Raw genomic sequence first — 19,392 nt, 5'->3', positions numbered from 1 at the left:
TCTTTTCCAAATTACTGCACTTCGAGCAGAGACGATCTTTGATTGTTCTTGCCAACATCTTAGTACAACCAGAAATTAGTAAGGAATATGAAAAGAATTTAATAACTTATCACAGCATTTCTTTCTTTGCACTTTAGTCCGTGTAGTCACCCAGTTGTAAACGAAGGCCTAATACACAACTCAATACAGTCAATCATTCTAGGATAAATAGCTGATACCACTGGCGTAGTTTATTGATAGATTATCTGCCGATAAAATGAATACTACAACAAAACTGACCATCGCTTTTCACACGCTTTTCTCGCTAATAAGCCAAACAGACCATCACAAAGACACCTGAACCGAGACCTGAACCTTCCACAAATTCCACAAATTTATCTCATGCGACGTAGGAAAGCATACTTTTCCTCCTCCAGTAAGAGACTTGTGAAATAAATTGCTCAATAGAGCCAGTAGTGTCAGCTTTCGTCCATAGCATCACTGCCGCTGCATCTCCGCGACTGAGGATCCTTGTTCTCGTCCTGCATCGAGTCTGCTCCTCCAGATTCTGAAGCTTTTGCAACTGAGTCTTCGAGAGCCTCGAGGAATGAAAGAACAGTATACTTGTCTGTGTAAAACATTAAGAAAACTGACTATCAACAAACGGATCATAATCATACACTGCTGTCCTATGAAAATGGTAGGTGGCACAGGTGTCTAAAGTAGTTAGCTGATTGTGGATTGAAATTTTCTCCCACTCTTAATGGTAATTCATTAATTCAGAATGATAAAATGCATGACCCATCATGGAGATGCCACTCAGCTAGAGCAACTGCATGGCACTTTCTCAATTCCATTTATTATTTAAGCATGAGATTTATGATGCAAATATGGAAACCTAGAAACTTTTTAAGAAAGAAAAGAAAGACTTATTTTGTTGAACACTTTGAACCTTCTGAACTAAAAAATAAGAACGCTTACATTTATTTGGATCAATTCCAAACTGAGATAAATCAATCTGACCAGTTCGAAGTACCTGGGTTCAACAAATTCTCGTATTACTAGAAATTGGAGACAACGCCAACATAATGAAAGAAAAGTACTGCACTGACGTGAGTAAATGTGTCTAGTTGTTGACGAAATGGTGGACTCTGCAACAAGTCTATAATATCAGCAGGAGTCTGTGATCCCTGAAATGACGTAAAACTAAGAAACTGCTGACAGGCAATCAAAATGTGTTTAATGAAAATGAAAAAGACAAGGTACCTCAGGCAAATATGATGCCAATCGTTGTTCAACTGGCAATGTTTCAATTAATGGCAAGACCAAATCGGGTTTCAAAATGTCTCCTAAACTCAATCCTGGAATTCCCAGAGGAAAAGAAATTCAAAAGATGATAGGAGAGAATGCCATATATATTGTAACATTTATTCAACAATGTGTTTACCTGCATAAGGATCTTCGACAGCATCTTGAACACCACAAAACGTGGAAAATGGTTTAGATACTGAGAAGATCATTAAAAAAGATGGTCGCAATTATGAATATGTTAGCATTCAACTTATACCTGCAGGTTGGATGCTCCTTAATATTCTCTGTAGGTCTGCTAACTGTACTGGTCCAGCAGAAGATGTTACTTCACCAGTCAATTCAGCTGCCATACCTTGATCAACTAAGTTTCCAGCTCTGAGTACATGAAGTACCAAAAAAGCATAAAAATAATCCTTGAAGGAAGTCTTTAAAGTTTAATCGAAAAGAATATCAATGAAAGACGAAAAATAAAAATCAGGTTAAGCATATGAAAATAGTGACCACCAAAACTGATTACAGGAAGTAGTTAGATGTAAACAGACGTCAAAGTGACGAAGGTACAGTATAACATTTCAACAGTATTAACAATTTAACGAACTGGCTTATTTTATGGTAAGCTTGATGAAAATGCAAGGATGACACAAGGCAATTCAATAATTTATCAACCAGTTCCACAGTCAGATTTCGAATATCAGCAAATTGGTAAACCAACAGTCAAGTATTGTGATATAATCAAGACACCAAAAATTGTATTATGTGAAGGAACTCGCAGAAGATTAGACATATTCCTATTTTTTAAACTCAATCAACAAATCCCAAACATGGTTGGCCTTTTACGGGCCAAGTTTTCAAGTCATTCAAAAGAACTGCTTAATGTTGATATGATAATAGCATGACAGTTTGTAAAGACAATTTATTTGGTCCAGCTGGTTCATACATGACCAGTTGCTGTCTCCCACCCCTCAATTCCTATTCAAGGACCTTGATTTCATCTCTCTATTTAGACTCCCACAACCTGTGCCACCCTTCACGCCCTAAACACTTCTCCAAAAGAGCCTTTATTTCCCTCTCTCGCAAGTTCATCCTCTCATTGCACAATCTAGTGCCCACTCCTGTCTTTCTCATTCTTGATTTGCCGCCTATTTTTCTCCCGACAGACATGTGCATCATTCCATTCCATGTCCTAAATCCACAGGCCTCACATTGCAAACCGAGTGACCAGGTATTGGCCACAGTTGAACAGCCTATCTAGGATCCATCCATAAAAATGGATAAGCATTACAGATAGGTTGCAAATGAACTGTATCTATTCCGATAATTCAGAAAACCTAGGTTCCTCCAAGGAACTTGTTTTAAATATCAATAATAGAGCACTCTAATACTGATCAGCAGCATTTATGTCTAATTAACATCTAACAATTGAATTATTGTAAAAGAAGACTGAAATCATTTTTTCTGGCAGCAATCTTACGTAGCAGATATGCATGCATGGCTCATGAGAGGAAAAAGACAAAAGTAAGCAAAACAATAGTATTAACACTAAGGTTGAACTCATAATCTATTTGCTTCTTATAAGTTTGATCACAGCACACCTGGAAGACAGATCATCCTCAGCCGTATCTTCTGACATTTCATACATTTGCAGAGGTACAGAAGCCTCAGCATCATCTTCACCAATTACATCTTGATTAAAGAAGAAAGCATGGTTACCACCCAATCAGACACAACATCAATATGATATTTCATCTCAATATCTAGATATACCTAAAGGCCGATTGATCAAACAATTGACCGAGTTGCATATTTGTAAATCGCCATCATCTGTCGGCTCCTAAGGCTCGTTTAAAACATAAAGGTAATTAATAATAAAAAGACTAGTAAGTAAACAAATAGATAATATATGTAAAAAAGTTAACCTGCATCCAAAAGAAAAATTTCCTGTCATCAGAGTTAAACTTCAGGATGTATACTCTTCCAGAAGATTGAGTCACCTGGATAAGTCGAACAGGAGTTTAGATCAAGTAGTAACAGCAGAGATGTATAAGGAAAAGATGCATTCAGAAAGAAAGGAAGAAGTCCATCAAAACATGAAATACCTTCTCAAAGACAGCCTCATCTGGAAAGATGATCTGATCCTGTGTATCTAGGTCAAGGAAAAAATGACCAAAGTTCTGATGGAAAATCTTTCTGATCAAATTGAAGACATAAGACATGCTGAGGGGGGAGTACAAATAGAAATCTTTGGTACAGATATTTGAGGTCCATCAAGTTCCAACAAAAAGTTTTGTTGTGAAATAAGAATAATTAATGGATACTGGAAATACATGAGGCATTTGCACCAATAAAAAACCATGAAGTTCTGGTAATAGCAAGATTAGGCTTTTGTGAGCACTTTCTATAGAAATTATATGCACTTCCTTCTAGAAAGGTATAAATCTAGTATAGAAAATGGATAAACTCTGTTTCCAAGAGTTCAAATCTAAAGATTTTTGGTGCAAATAGCCCGAGATACATATTCAAACAAACTTGTGATAAAAAAAAGCATCCAATAACAAATAAGAAATAGCTTGTTGATGAATCACGTGATACCTTTTGGACATTTTTATGGAGAATAAATGCACTAAGAAAATAAAATGAGTGAAACAAGAAAAATAAATAGCTTTGACACTGCAGTTAACAGAGAGAGAAAATCATAACTACAACAAGATCATAATGTCAGTATAACTCATGCTACTTGACCAGAAAAAGGATACATGTTCAACAATATTCTGGCTTCGATCAAGCCACTGAAAATGAACTAATCCCTCCTCACCCTGGAAAAGCAGCTCATTAGAACCAAAAGGTAACTTCAAAGCTACAATACTCGTATTCGTAAGGAAGCTGCATTTGTCATAGGCTAGTAACGATACATACCCTCCCAATGCGAACAAGTCCCTTGCGGATGTCTGGAACCACTCGTGCCCCTTCAAGAGACATCTTACCAGCGCGAAACTCCAACATTATATCCTGGAAATGGGCATACTTGGTTAGCCTTTTAATAAGAGAGAGAGAGGGAGAGAGAGACCCTAGCCATGACATGGATCCTAAAAGATAATCTTATTACATCCATGGATTGAAGTATTGGCTAATCTCAATCCATGTCATCAAAACGGATTGGCTCATGGCAGATCCCCGAGCCGAATAGTCCGGAACGGATGACTGATGCAACCGATACGGCGAATACATGTTTTTTTTTTCTCATCTAGCTGATATCAAGCTCAAAGCTGATACTTAGAACCTTGATTACAGCATAAGAACACTCATACTAGTAAACAGACATTCCATTGGAAGACTGAAGTGATCCCCAGACTCATGCTCACTCTCTGGTCATAGAAAATCCATGCACATGTAGTAGCTCTTGCTCCATTGCACTATAACATTCTTTTATTGCAAGGTGCACCATGTTTCACATCCAAAATGGCATAAATAACCAAATAGACAAAGGTACAATTCATTCTTAACTCACAATGTGAACAACAGTCATCTTTACATCAGGAATTGAGTCAAGAACATCACAAATGAGGTCTACCCCTTATCAGCTCATCCAATTAAAAATTTGAATCTTAATGTTCTAAAAACCAAAACCTGCATTTGTAAACTACAAATTGCTCCCAACAAATCCAATACATTATCAAGATTTGGATTCATATGAATATACAATCCAAAATCATTAGCATCTTTAAGCTCATTGCAATTTTCTGAATTATCTACCTTCAAGATGTCAAACAAGAGAGAGAGAGAGAGAGAGAGAGAGAGAGAGAGAGAGAGAGAGTAGAATCAAGCTACTGTTTCATCTAATGAGTTCAAACTTAGGCCTATCAATGGACAAATAGGGCCTACACTATATCGTCCACATTTATTGGTTGAGATATCCTCCACCATCTCACCTACTTCTAGCACTCCTATACCATAAGCAAGACAGCAATCCAACCCTAAACAATCTCACTGGACACTAGACCAGATCAAATTCATCTTATATCTTTTACTATCTTCTTACATTCATTTCCGCTAGGTTGCGAAGAATTTCATAAATGCAACCAAATAAACTTTAACAATTATTGATCAATTCAACAGACTTTTAATCTACATGCAACATCCTTTTGAGGTTCCCATCTAATCCCGAAAAAGGAAAAGGATAAAAAATGAAAGGTATCGTTGTAAATACAACACAAAAGGTAAAAAAGTGACTGAAGGAGAGGACTACTCATGCTCGGTTCTTCTTAGATTCTAAGCACCTCTTTCGTTAACTCTTAGTACAACAACATATCAACGGAAACACCACTAACCAACACTAACCAGCTGAGCTATGCCCCACGATTGCTTTGGTACTCAACCTATCCAAAGCAAATCTCCACTGAAACCCAATTTCCATAAAAAAGAAGTCGTTTCTTTTTTCCCCAAATCCAGTGTTTCAGTTGGATATAAGCACTACAAGAAGCAGATTACGTAGTACTACAAATTTCGAGCTTAGCAGCGACAAAAAATATTCCATAAAAGTAGATAGCAAAGAAGCCAAGATCTAACCAATTCACGAGTACCTGTAAGGGAGACGCGTCCTCCATTGAAGGCAATCCGATAACTCCAAGACCTAAATAGTCAAAACAAGAAAGATCAATGCAAACACTAACCTTCTAAGCACATGTATTCTCGGTATAAGAAAAGGAGTAAAGAGCAAGAAAACTTGAACAATAAATGGTAATCCTCCAGTAAAAAAACTAGGGTTTGCACTCACATAGCAAGCGAAACAAAGAGAGAAAAAGAACACACAAGAATCGCTAAAAAATGAGAAGACGAAGCGAATCCATTACCGTTTTAGGGTTTGATGATGCTGATCGATTTAGTCGGGGTTTACGAGAGAGAGAGGGAGAGCGAGCGAGAGAGAGCTTGAAGGTTAAAGATTTTTTTTATTTGATTTATGTTTATCTGAACTATGGGGCCTATTAAAATTACTATAAGACCCTTATTAGAACATAACCGGGTTCGGAGTCGAATGAACTCCAAACCAGTCTCCTATTCGGGTCGGGCCACGATCCAATTCAACAAAATATATATATTCTGTAGCTCTGTTAATGAAAGATAAAATACAGGGTGTGTATGTATAAATATATGATCCGTTTCTGATCCGGATCAGAACCAAATATTCCGTTACCCGCTCCACTAAAACCCTATAGCCTTCTCCAACCCACTAAAACCGCGACAGTCGTCTTCCAAACGGATGCCTCCACGATCGGCAGCCAGGAAACTGCCGACCAGATCATCTGCGAACCCCGTGAACTCTCCCCAATCTGAGCCCACCAAGGACGCATCGAACGAGCAAGATCTAATCACTCACTCTTCCATGGAGAAGATTGCTCCCCGAATCGATGGTATACCCCCTCTTTCTAGGGTTTTTCCTTTTCGTTTTCCTTTTTCACTTCTCCAACCATTTCCTGATTCGATTTTGATCCATTTCTTATAGTAGCAGAGGAAGATCCAGAAGAAGAGCTTGTTGAAGAGTACGAGGAGGAGGAAGAAGAGGTGACGGAGGAAGTGGAGAGAAAAGAGGTAGCGGAGCCAAGCAATCAGAGGAGGAGGCAAAGGGATTTCGAGGTGTTCGCCGGTGGCTTGCCGAGGGACGCCACGGAGGAGGACCTGGAAAGGGTTTTCGAGAAAGTGGGCGACGTAGTGGAGGTGAGGCTTGCAAGGATTCCGCACTCGGACAAGAACAAGGGATTCGCATTCGTGAGGTTCGCGACTGTGGAGCAGGCTAGGAATGCCACCGATCTCAAATTTATTCAGGTAAAGATTTTTTTTCTTGATATGTACTTGTCTGTTTAAATTTTATTTATTGCTTCTTTTTAGGATTTATTTGTTTGGATCTGTGCGATATTAAGATGTAGAAGGTTTGGGTGTGGGAGTTTTGTTGTAAGCAAATCATGTTGAGCAAAAACCACAGTGTATTGATCTATTTATAGGAAAGATTAAACGACCTGCTAGGTTTTAGGAAACCCGAGTATATGCATGAGGACAGTTAATTTAGCAGTTGAGATTAAGGACCAGTATGAACATAAAGTTTGGTAGTCGGCATAAAAAGTATCAAAAGAAGTTGGTCGTTGCCCTGACACTCTGGCTCTAGGATATCTTTTTAACTTTTATTAGCTAAAAAATTCTATCTTATATATTGCTTTGACGCACAAAAATGATTTCTTTTCAACAATTTCTATTCTTCGTTTCCTATTTTGAACCCTGGAAGAAGGCTATATATATATGCTATTGGATGTTATGGATGCACTTGCTTCTGTCTTGAAAATTCTGTAACATGCTTGGAATCTTAACATAGACATCCACATTTTTTGCTTAATTAGGTTTATACCTCGTGTTACCAGCATTATAGCTAGTTTTTGTTTTACTACTACGATAAATGTTTGTACTTTATCAATTACTTCTTTTGCAGGTGAGAGGTAAATCATGTGGGGTAACAAGAAGCATTGGTAATGAGACCCTTCATTTAGGAAACATATGCACTACTTGGACAAAAGATGATGTATGTTCCTGTTTCTTTATAATTGATGACTCCTGTTGTATCCCTATTTTGCTTGTCTAAAGTAACGTTTTGGCATCGTGTCTTGATTATACAGTTAGTTGAAAAACTAAAAGCCTTTAATTTGGAGAATCTTGAGGAAGTCCATCTTATTGAGGACCCAAATAGGAAAGGCAAGAATAGAGGCTATGCGTTTCTTGATTTCAGTACGCATATGGATGCTGTGGCGGCTTGTTCCAAACTACAAAAGAGAAATGTGTATTTCGGTACTGATGTTAGAGCAGAAGTGTCATTTTCCAAAACTGTTGAACCAGATGAAGAAGTTATGGCTCAGGTATGGATTCTATATCTGTGTAAGCCCATTGTTGTTGTTTGATGAACTTTATTCTTTTGGATTTGCATTCTTATTATTATTCTATCTAGGTATCTGGATTAGCTAATATTTCTTGTTTCTTGTATTAAAGTGATTAATCTTTCGGTGCAGGTGAAATCTATTTTTTTGGACGGGTTGCCTACTTCTTGGGATGAAGCCCATGTTCGAAATCAATTAGAGAAGTTTGGTGAAATTGAGAATGTGCAGCTTGCTAGAAATATGCCCTCTGCGAAACGGAAAGATTTTGGTTTTATCATCTTTAAGACAAGGCAGGCGGCCTTGGATTGCATTGATATGGTCAACAAAGATGGTATTGGTGAAGGAGCTGAAAAGGTACTGAAATTAGAGCTAACATGAATGAGTTAACTTCATGTTATTTTTTCCCCTCCTTGTTCATTAGTTTGCATTTGCTTCCATCTGTGTTTGATGTAATTAACTTTTCGACTGCAGGTTTTATTGAAGGCCACTTTAAAAAAGCCTTTGCAGAAACGCACACGATCAGTGTTGGGTATTAGGAGAGGGTACATTGGTAAAAGTTATGGTGAGAATATGCATCCATATGGTTTCAGCCGCTCAACCCCAGGAAGACATTCTAGATCACATGAACTGTCTGCAAGAGGATACAATGACAATGACAAGTCTAGAAGCATTAGTAGGTTTCCTCCTAGAGCTGTTGAGGAGTTGTCTCCTCCTGCAGGGAAATATGGGGATTACTACAGAAGAGATTACACAAGAGAAGTAACTGGTAAGCTGTTATTTATATGCTAGGTTAATAAGTATTGCTTCCTTGGCTGCAATCTGGTTTTTGACACATGCTACAGTCTCCAGCAGCAGATATAGAGATGAGTACCTAGAGAGCAGTTATTCAAATAGACATAGTGGCAGTGGTTATCGAGATATTCCTTATGCATATTCCCGTTCTAGGGAACCATATTCTGATGCTCATATGTATGAGCTCCATTATGAGCACCATGATGATTATGAGTATGCTGCAGTATCTGGGTATAAGCGCTCATACTCGGGCTACGTAAGTACTGATGCCTTCCTCTATGCCATTCTTCACAATTTCATCCTGTAGATTCATGATGTTTTTCTTGTCCAGGATCAGGATTTGCCTTCCAGCTCTCAAACAAGGCTTGGTAGAAGTAGGCCAGATTTACAAATGGCTTCTTATCCTCGGGATAGTAGTTCTGGATATGATGAATATTCCAGGTAATGCAGATCACTTTCCTGTTTGATTTGTAGTTTCTTTTCTTTTTCTTTTTCTTTTTTTTTTACCTGATACCACTGGGTTAAGATCTTTGATGGTTCTACAGACGTCTGCCAAATGAGCGTCCTAGTTATGGCAGGACTGGATATACCAGCAGGGAATATGAAGACCGTTATTTGCCTGCTGATAGGGCATACTATTGATTTTGAAGAATGATCTTTCTCTAGGTAAGATAAGTTCTGTTTAGGAAAAACAATAGATTGACAAAACAAGGAACATATCTGTATGTGATAGTTGATCTCAGTGCCTTGTGTATTGGTAAATTTAGATTCTACTTGCTACAGCATGACACAGATATTATTAAGTTTTTTTCTTAGAAGAGAGAAGTGAACTTAATGGTGCCATAATTAAACCAATGTCGTTGTAATTTGAACCTGGGTATACTTATTCAACACGAGTCTTTTTAACTATTCGAGCACAATCTCATTGGTAACTTGTAGATTAAACTTTTCTCTTTTGTTTCTGTTTAATTAAGCACCATGTCATTTGACACTTTTGTAAGATGCCAGTTCTACATACATCCTATTGGACATCCAAAAATGTTAACACTTTTGGAGTCAGTTATCTTTGGTATTATGTATTAATTATTAGTTCTGCTTCCTGCAACCTTTTTCTGAAGCAAATGGGCTCTTAGGCTCCTTCTGGCCCATACTTCTGGTTTGCAACTTTTAAGCTCTCCTGAGACTACTGCATTAGCTGTGCACCAACCCTGGGATTAGCTGTGCCCTTTTAATAGTTGAGTATGGCACTTAGTATTATGGTTATGGCCTGCCTCATGTTCTTGTTTTCGTGGATTCAAAATTGTGAAAATAGGTCTTCTGATATGTAGTGTTCCACCGTCCATAGACTCCAAGTTGTCACGAGCCTTTCCATTAGGATGCCTTTTTCCTTTTCAGAAAAAGCCAATTTATGTAGTTTTGCTGGTTAGCTACAATCATTATACTGGTTAAGGCTGATAGTGGATTTTTGTAAATTTCCAACTCTTTCTCACCAATAGTATGTATACTGTGAAACTATGTTGTATTTGAGTTCTTAAATGTGGGTCTAATCCTGGACAGAACCACAAGCACTTCTATGTTAATAAGCATTATTCTCTAAGAACATTATCCTTATAATCATTTGACATGATGTAATATTAGTAAGATCCTGAGGAAGGCCATGTATGAACACAGACCGCCAGTTCGAGTTTCAGTCTTGTACTTCAATGCAATAGAGACTTCAGATGCATGTTTATATAAATTTTTTGTATTTAAATTCCTCAGGTTGGACTTCTTTTCACTGTCAACCATTCAACCCAATGGCAAACGACATCAAGAATCAAGGATTGTTCCAACTTTGTCTCAATACTCTCCAGTTCACAAGCAAGATCATATGATTATTTACGTCATCGTGAAAGATGCAGTTTAAGAGCCTTTGTACTTGATTTGTGCAGTTTAGAAGCCTTTGTACTTGATCTGAATCACAAAGCAGCAGTCTAACGGTCTAACCTACTATGGGGGTCCAAGGAGATTTTGCAATGTTATCAGCTTTTAAGGTGAATTCCATTTGGCTTTACAGGGAAAATGAATAAATGAATGTACTTTTCACATTCTCCCAGCCAAGCTCCCTCAGCTCTCTGAGTGTGAACTGTTAAGTGCTTCTAACTTGATTACATCCATCTTGTTGAAGCTACTTTTCTTCTGTAACAACAGTGACTTTAAATCTAGTAATCCTTTTATTAATCCAATAGTTCTGATACCATCTTTTCTTTTTGGCGTTTCTTTATGTATCTCAACAGGCAATGCTCATGCTGTTTAATTCTTGCATACAAAGCGATTGGATTTGCTAAACTGGAATTCTTGCATCTCCATTACCCAACGATATTTGGGCATCATTTTTAATTAAACTAAAATTGTTATCTAATTGCGAGGACCAAAGAGCCTGACGGTCTAGACTTTTTAGCTGTGCCCTTCATTTTATCTGACTACAATTCTATACTGTTCGCTTTACCAACGAGTTAAAAAGAGACACCAAGCAACCCATTCGATAAAGTCAGAGAAATATGTCAACAACTCATTAATCGAGGCATATAACAATTACTAGAGAATTTTATCAAAAATACCTTATATTTTATTTTATTATTATTTACATCTTATCAAATAGATATTTACCATTCAACTCAAAGAAAAATATTCCGTTACTTTTAAAATTTGGTTCTCCTATCACTTTTATCATAAATTTAAAAAATTTTGTACAAGAATATTAATGTTATTTTGCATTTATAGTTTTACTCAACTCAAAGAAAGCTAACATAGTAATTTTTGAGATATTAAAACTATAATACAGTGATTAATAAATAAATAAATATCTATATAATAGAGCGATTAATAATAATAAAATTAAAATATACATCCTACTATCCTTTGAGCGATTTTTTTTCTTTTCTTTTTTTCCTTTCAAACAGGATGAATGTACTATCCAGTTTGTCCAGGGAGAAAAGAGTCACGGACGTCTCCATTGCCTCCAGATTCTTTGCAGCTCAAACTGTAGCCCGTGGTTAGCTGCCATCATTTGGCAAACCCAAGAATCTTGCTGATGGTTGTTAAGTCTGCAGTGGAAGACACACACAGAGAGAGAGAGAGAGAGGGATAGGTTATATATAACATGTGAACCATCGCAAGATTCCCACAGAAGAGATTGTTGATTTATTTACTAATAAACTCCTTGGGGTGAGAGCTTAATACACGCTTTTAAAAAGAGTATTAGAAAGGAGGTTGTCAGATGAGATGGGATCCAAATCCAATGCATGGCAGCTGACGTTGTTGGTCTTTCTGGTTTGGGGAGTGCGTGAGGGTGAGACCGGAGACGCCCATTTGAATGCGGATTCCTCTTTTTCCTCCCACACTGAAGGAAAACCCCTACTATACCTCTCTCTCTCTCTCTCTCATAGACCTAGCTACTTACACTGTTACACTACCACCATTAACTCTATCCATCTTTTCTATCCCTGTCTCAATCTCTATCCCTACCCCTATCTCTAAAAAGACTCTTCCCACGGTCTAACACTGACTCCGCACGTGTCTTTCTTAGTCTCCGTTAACTCTCCTTAAATGTAAAAGAAAAAAGAAATTAAATTTTTTTTCAACATATTAATTATATTAATAAAAAAGAGTATTTTGGTCTTGTATGAATTGTTTAAAAAATATTACTAAAGCTATATAATGGTACCAATCCTATAGTGCAAGAAGAAAACCTTTATTTTCTCTGTACAAGATTAATGGCAAACATGTAAGAAAAAATCTCTAATTATAAAGAGTCAGTGCATTCTCCAAGCTTTTAAATTCAATATTGAGATTCGAGTTCTCAAAACCATCAACACAGGAAAATAAAATCCCAATTTTTTGAAAGAATATGTTAGTCATGGATTGCAATTATAATGTTTAAAAGAATATGATGTCATATATTTAGAGAGAAAAAAACATAATCCATGATGCACCCAGATGGACTGCAAATAAATAGAGAAAACATCCATTTCATAATAGTGAAAGTTGTATTACCTCCGGCAAGTACAAGAATCTTTACAATCCAATGGAAAAAAAATGAAGAGAAAAGGTAAAATGATCATGTACCTGCATGATAGACCTTCTAAAAGAAAAAAGAGACACATCATTAGAAAAAACTCTTATCAAGATTGCAGTTATCCTGCCAAGTCCTTGTAAAAGAGATGCATCACCTGCGAAAAGCTTAGAGACAGATGGCAAAAGAAGCATAGCAGGGCAAATCAAGGGAAAGAACTTTTTTTTTGTCTCACCCAGACAACTATTTCTCTTAAAAGTATGAATTAATTGAATAACTTGATGGAGATTGAGTAAACCAAGAACTCACCTTGATTCTGAGCTAGATGTAAGATCTCATAAAAAAAAATAAACATTTTTGCAAGAGAGGTTAATGTATAGATATAGAAGAAAGAGACAAAAAAAAAAGCCTTCAATCACAAGGTAATGATGACAACCTTTTCCCCCTTCCTGTCAGAGAAGAAAGGCAGAGAAAGTAAATTAAGCAGCAACTAGATTGCCCCAGTATGAGTCAAAACCCGCCATCATTACAGCAATATGCATCTCGGCAAGTTGTAATCATCAAACTACACCAGTAATAATAATACTGCCAGGGCCGTAAACTTATCAATAAAACCATATTAAAAGTAAATCTATAACTCACTGAAATAGTATCCTGCAGCAGATATGCTGGAACACATGAAGCACTAGTTCTTGATTTTGGAAGCTATGATTGAGGGGAATGAAGCCTGGTCCGAGATCTCTCTCTCCTTCGTATAGAAGCGTTTGGCCTCGAGCCAGACAACATTCCCCACAAAGAAAAAAGCTTCCCTTCTTCCTCTCTCTCTCTCTCTCTCTCTTAAATCCAGGCTTGTTTCAAGGGGGAGAGAAGGCAGTCAGGCTCTGGGTTTGCAGAAAGAGAAAGAAGTAATCATGATGGGGGTGGAGTGATTGCACTAGAACTGGGCTCAGAGCCTTTAGAGGGAGAAAAAGTTGGAAGACAATAAAGAGAGGGGAGGAGGTGGGAAGAAGAAGAGATGGAGCAATGAAGACAAAACCCTACAGCTGTGAGTTGTGACTTGAGGGATGACCACCACTTCGTTTGCATCCATCTCTCTCTCTCTCTCTCTCTCTCTCTCTCTCTCTCTCTCTCTCTCTCTCTCTCTCTCTCTCGCTCCTTCTTCTCTCCTCTTCTTGTGATGAAGGCACCTTGGCTTCTTCTTTATAGGGTCTCTAACTCTTTGATCCGCCGTCCATTTGGATTTGGACGGTGCAGGTGGTGTGGGTCGGTAGGGCAACGTAAGGCACTAAACCCTAGATGGTATATTGTTTGCCTAAGGGCCGAGTCATATGGGGGGAGAGAGAGAGAGAGAGAGAGAGAGAGAGAGAGAGAGAGAGAGAGAGAGAGAGAGAGAGAGAGAGAGAGAGAGAGAGAGAGAGAGAGAGAGAGAGAAGCGGAGGGAGGGGGCGAGTGATTGGTTTAATGAGTCTTTCCCATAACGGTAAAATCCTTACCCACACCTAGAGTTGTTAAATGAGATCAATATTCTAATTCGACTCAAATTGTAGCTATCCATATATTTATTTACATAAAGCTTGGGTAGAAAATTTATAATATTTTAGAAGAAAGAAAAAAGCTCTATCACTCTTTTTGAGGAAGGAGACACACACACACACACACAAAAGGTTACACTCGCTTTATTTCTTATTACAATATTTTTTATAGTCGAATGGACCACAATATATTACCGACAACTTTTCTTGCTAATGATTAAGATTTACTACGAAGGGTAAAATTTATGGTCTATTATAATCTTGTTTCGTGACTTCTCTAATCCTAATCAATAATCTAGTCTTAGAGAACGTTATGAAGAATCCTGGAGTAAGGTTAACATATTTTTTAAAGATATTTTTCATTCCTAGGACATTGTATAAATATGTGAGTATCAATTGGGATTGATTCTTGTTGTATTTTTCTATTTTTACAATGGCATCATTCAACTATAAAATACAATTGAATTCCCATTATAACTTTTATTCTTTTATTTGTCTTTAGTTTTCTTTGCTACTACTTGTCTTGAGTGACTGAAAAGTGTTTTAACTTTAAAATTGCTTTAAAATGTCACTTATTTCGACAATTCCTATATATCCTCATATTTCAACAACTCCTTGGATTTTTTCTATAATCTTTTTTAAATGCGTTAAAAAATCATTTGTCAATCTTGGTGGCTGTCCCCATCCTAGTTATATGTTTTTCTCTAATAAAGCCAGTGTTGAATAGAGGAAAAGAGAATAATAATAACGCATCTATGGAGTCTTTTTTTTTCTTTTTTTTTTTTTGGCACTGCACGAATCCAAAGTCAGCAAACATCCAAGCTCAACTGGAGTTAATTTATATCCTCTGAAGCTAAATTTGCAGGAAATCCAACTACAATTGGCTCGTTTAGTTTATGGTTTTATATAGGGCTTTTTGATTGTATATCCTTAAAATAAAATATCTTATTTGTGTATACCTATCTAGAGTTGATATTTATATGTACACCTCTCAAAATGGATATGGCTATAATCCATATATGATATTAGAATATGTTTGTAGTGAAAATGTTTTGATTTAGGATGTTCGTCTACGATGGTATCTATATTGTGCAAATACGGTGAATTACATTAAAATATTTTTCCATGGTATATATGTTTAATAAAAAAAATTTAATATATATGCACAAAAAAAGAAGAAGGAAATATAGCTTTTACTTTTATCTGCAAGAAATTCCTGCAATCCTGTTTGCAGAGAATCCTCTCCCCTCACAAAAGGTGAGGCAAAGTTGCCAAGGATATGGTCTTGTAGTACTTGTGGCTATTCAAAGAGAGCATATTCCTTGCAAGGATAAATGCCTAAGTTATTCAACTCCTAACTCCTAAGTAGACCATTTAATTTGTGGCCTTTTAATTCCATCCATCATCTTCTCATTGTATAATGTTGTGAGGCTTTAGTGCTTTGCATTAATGGGGCAGGTAAGGTTAATATATATGATGGCATTTCCATGGTCATGGAGGGACCATGAGGTACAAGTTTATTGAAGGATGACAAGTTGGCAAGTTAATTAATAGGCCCAAGAAGCCCCATCCTATTGAATGCATGCATGCATGTATGCATGGTGTAATCAGAGATGTTATGTATGGTCATGACTGGATCTACATGACTAAAATAATATTAATCTGTTTGTAAAGTAACGAACAGTGATATTAGCAGAAAGAAAAAGTTGATGTGGACATAACAATCACACATAAATGTTAGTATATTTGCCCTTGTTGTATTCTATCACCATCTACTGTAACACTCTTTAGATGCATGCATATCATTTGTTATTGTGCATAAAGCTCTCTAAGTAATGCTTCATCATCATGATGCTAATCTTTAAATCTATATTAGCAAGTCAAAGTGTAGCATAAGCTCACTAGCTAGCTATATAACATCATATACAGAGATCATGAGTAGTACTACGTACTTCAACTTTGAAATCTCCATACCAACTGTACATATATGCAGGTAGCCTATATAGAACTTTATCTCAGTTTTGCTGACACCAATCCAATCCAAATATCCAATCCAATCCAATCCTCTCTCTCTCTCTCTCTCTCTCTCTCTCTCTATATACACTGTTACTCAAGTGCCAGTAGTGCCCGGGTTGCACGCTGCCTTCTTCTTCTTCTTCTTCTTCTTCTTCTTCTTCTTCATTTCTCTCTCTATAAATATATAAATATATGAAGAAGAAGAAGATGCTACTCCAAACACAGCAGCACCTCGGTAACACGATCTGACTCACACACACACACATCAACTGGCAATCGCAACCCAACAACACGTAAACGTCAAATCTTTCCCTCCAACTCTCTCATGGTAATAAGCGGATCGAACCCCAACTTTTTCACTATTCGCAAAACGCAGAGTTAGTTGAGGTGCTAAATGTAAACGTGATCCCTTCTTTTCTTCTTCCTTTTCTTTTTCTTTCTTTCCTCTCCCTGCCCGGAATCCAATAGAGCAACGTTCATGGGTCGTCAGTCGTCCATCTACGTACTACTATTCCTCGGAATCCGGCCCCCTGGCCTTCTCGATCCCCCACCTCTCTCTGAGAAATTTAAATCCTTGTCTGCTTGGGAAGATAAAAGAAAGCTGTACATATATTATGCGGAGTTGTTGAGAAAAAAAAGAGAGAAGAAGAAGATAGTTAATAATATAAAAAGTTTTTTTAAGGCTTATAGGAGGAGAGAGGTTGATGGACTTTTGAATGCTAGTCCGGTACTAACTATAATAAATGTGGATAAGATGGGTTATGTCGTACGTGCATGCATGGGTTCTGTAAAGTTTGACCTCGCTATGAACTAGCTTTGACTTGGAAGGGACAGCCTTCCATGTCATGCTTCACTTTTTATTTTAGAACAAATTATATAACTATATAACTATATATAAAGAGAGAGTTAGAGAGAGAACTGTTTGACTCGTGTTAACTGCTCGGTTTGTATGCCTTGCTTTCCGTCATCGTGATGGATGGTAATTTAGGTTTGCTTAATGACTTTGAAAAAAAGATTAAAAGGATATATTTTACAGCAAATCGAAGGAAGAAAGAAAGAAAGAAAATAAATAAATAAATAAATAAATAAAGCCATATGAGGTCGGATGGTAGGCTCGCAACTGGGCTGGGCTTAGGTTCCTCTGCAGGCCAACTTGAGTTACGTGGCCGTATTAAGTTATATGGGCCTAAAGCTCTCGGCCCAAACTATGGATGAAAATTTCGAATAATTACACTAAGATCCCTGAATTATTGCATAGTACACATTGACCCCTAAGCTATGGAAACCTTTGTGAGGGCGTGTATGACAATAGGCAATAGTCCAGGGGGCTTGGTGTAATTATTCCTAAATAGTTCGCTCCGATGGATTGAGGTATTTATTAGGGCATGCGAAATTTCGAGCGGGAAGGGAGTCAGGGAGGAGGTTACTCGAATTTATAATAAGAGAGAAGACGATGGATCCGGTACGCTTCTTAGTTCTTTCAGTTGATGATATCAAATTGATGTCTAACCTTCGTGGCTTTTCTCTTCGAATTTTTAGTTTTATGTTGATCACTTCACTTGCTGCTACTTCTGGGGTAGAATCTATATGCTTTAGAAATGAGGAGCTTTTAGATTTCCAATTGGATTTCACTTCGGCAAAGATTTCCAGTAACTAGGTTAAAGATAACAAGGGAAGAGATGGATAAATTTCTGCGATGAGAAGGAAGGTTGCATCACTGGTTGAACTACCTACTTGTTATTTACTCTGCTTCTGCTTCTACTTTTCACACAAATTGGATCTAGTCAGTAAACATAGAAGAAATTGTTTTATTTAATTGATCTTGAAAGTTGCCTCCTTGTTGTCTACTTTCAACTCATATAGGTTCTTGGGCATCTAAAATGTGAGCATGGTAATTTTCAATGACAAGCAGAAAATCTCAGGAAACAAGACTTTTCCAGTGTACTTGCACTTTTCTGAAATGAGTTTGGGTGATTTTAGGTAGTCCAGATAATGACATCAAGGTCTTATGTATTTATGAAAGAGTTTGATATGGATTGTTTCAGTAAGTTCGTTACAAATTAAGGTGTGTCAATTTACTGAAAAAGAGCTTGAGAATCGTAGAAAATATAACCGGAGTCATTTTAAAATGAGAACTTTTCGCTTTCTAGTCATATTTGTATCTATTAATTGGGTGCTCATTTCTCACGGAGTGGCAGAACTTATGACCTGACCTGCAAACCAAAGGCAACTAATCAATGATTTAGGGGTTATTACGCAGAAATTTGGAGATTATTGTTTTCCCCTTGTTTTCTTCTTCTTCTCTACCATAACTCAATCATACACCAGGTCAAGTTCTTAAATCAAACACCATTGAATATCCATTCAACTATGTCGACATTTAGCACCATCGGTCATTCAACGAAAAGAAATGGGAAAATAAAAATTTAGGAACAAAAAGAGAAAAGTTCAATACAAAAGAGGCAAAATTGTAGTCATCTCAGACTATTTGGAATAATTGTATTGCTATTCTCTTGATTTATCTCTTTAGCATGTTTCATTCTTCTGTGATAATTCTGATTTCAATTTCAGTGTTGTCATGAAAATGTTTGAAATATATTACTGTCAATACAAGTTGCCTAATTCAGGTAGCTGATGATGTAACTGTGAGAGAACTCATGAAGCATAATATTCCTTCAGTAAAGTTTCAAATAAGTCCATTCTCACTGTCATATTATGTTCTTCATTCTATTAAATCTCCTATTTGTGGAATCTTGCTGTTCTGATGGCATTGGGCAACTTTTCAGATGCACTGTAG

The 19,392-nt window shown here is 37.0% G+C and overlaps 2 protein-coding genes across 10 annotated transcripts; one reads left to right on the top strand and one right to left on the bottom strand.

The window, feature by feature from the left end:
• Positions 1 to 2: 2 nt before the first annotated feature.
• Positions 3 to 6,261, bottom strand: LOC140781649 (26S proteasome regulatory subunit RPN13). 4 transcript variants are annotated; one of them, XM_073127727.1, is made up of 14 exons: positions 6,138 to 6,261; positions 5,868 to 5,917; positions 4,204 to 4,296; positions 4,044 to 4,103; positions 3,387 to 3,425; positions 3,207 to 3,281; positions 3,055 to 3,121; positions 2,883 to 2,973; positions 1,547 to 1,665; positions 1,427 to 1,450; positions 1,246 to 1,340; positions 1,092 to 1,169; positions 961 to 1,015; positions 3 to 607 (listed from the first exon to the last, which is right to left on the bottom strand). In XM_073127727.1, exons 2-14 carry the CDS (start codon positions 5,889 to 5,891, stop codon positions 459 to 461), a joined length of 969 nt encoding a protein of 322 aa, XP_072983828.1. In that variant the 5' UTR covers positions 5,892 to 5,917; positions 6,138 to 6,261; the 3' UTR covers positions 3 to 458. The 4 variants fall into 4 exon arrangements, with proteins under 4 accessions (XP_072983828.1, XP_072983829.1, XP_072983830.1 ...); XM_073127728.1 differs by having other exon boundaries at positions 1,092 to 1,160; XM_073127729.1 differs by having other exon boundaries at positions 5,854 to 5,917; positions 6,138 to 6,168.
• Positions 6,262 to 6,500: 239 nt separating this feature from the next.
• LOC140781648 (uncharacterized) lies at positions 6,501 to 11,218 on the top strand. 6 transcript variants are annotated; one of them, XR_012107720.1, is made up of 10 exons: positions 6,501 to 6,695; positions 6,788 to 7,107; positions 7,763 to 7,852; positions 7,947 to 8,183; positions 8,334 to 8,555; positions 8,673 to 8,967; positions 9,044 to 9,249; positions 9,331 to 9,434; positions 9,520 to 9,659; positions 10,755 to 11,218. XR_012107720.1 is itself a non-coding variant. In XM_073127726.1 (10 exons), the coding sequence occupies exons 1-9, from the start codon at positions 6,545 to 6,547 to the stop codon at positions 9,633 to 9,635; spliced, it is 1,722 nt and encodes a 573-aa protein (XP_072983827.1). In that variant the 5' UTR covers positions 6,501 to 6,544; the 3' UTR covers positions 9,636 to 9,659; positions 10,755 to 11,218. The 6 variants fall into 6 exon arrangements, 4 of the variants coding, with proteins under 4 accessions (XP_072983827.1, XP_072983825.1, XP_072983826.1 ...); XM_073127726.1 differs by having other exon boundaries at positions 6,794 to 7,107; positions 9,325 to 9,434; positions 9,539 to 9,659; XM_073127724.1 differs by having other exon boundaries at positions 6,791 to 7,107; positions 9,325 to 9,434; positions 9,539 to 9,659.
• Positions 11,219 to 19,392: the final 8,174 nt, after the last annotated feature.

This window comes from Typha latifolia, chromosome 2 (assembly GCF_019914945.1).
Source record: "Typha latifolia isolate L0001 chromosome 2, TyphaL0001v2, whole genome shotgun sequence".
In the NCBI taxonomy this organism is placed as follows: Eukaryota; Viridiplantae; Streptophyta; class Magnoliopsida; order Poales; family Typhaceae; genus Typha; species Typha latifolia.
Note: the sequence above shows the minus strand (reverse complement) of the source record. Positions and strands in the feature narration are given on the sequence as shown.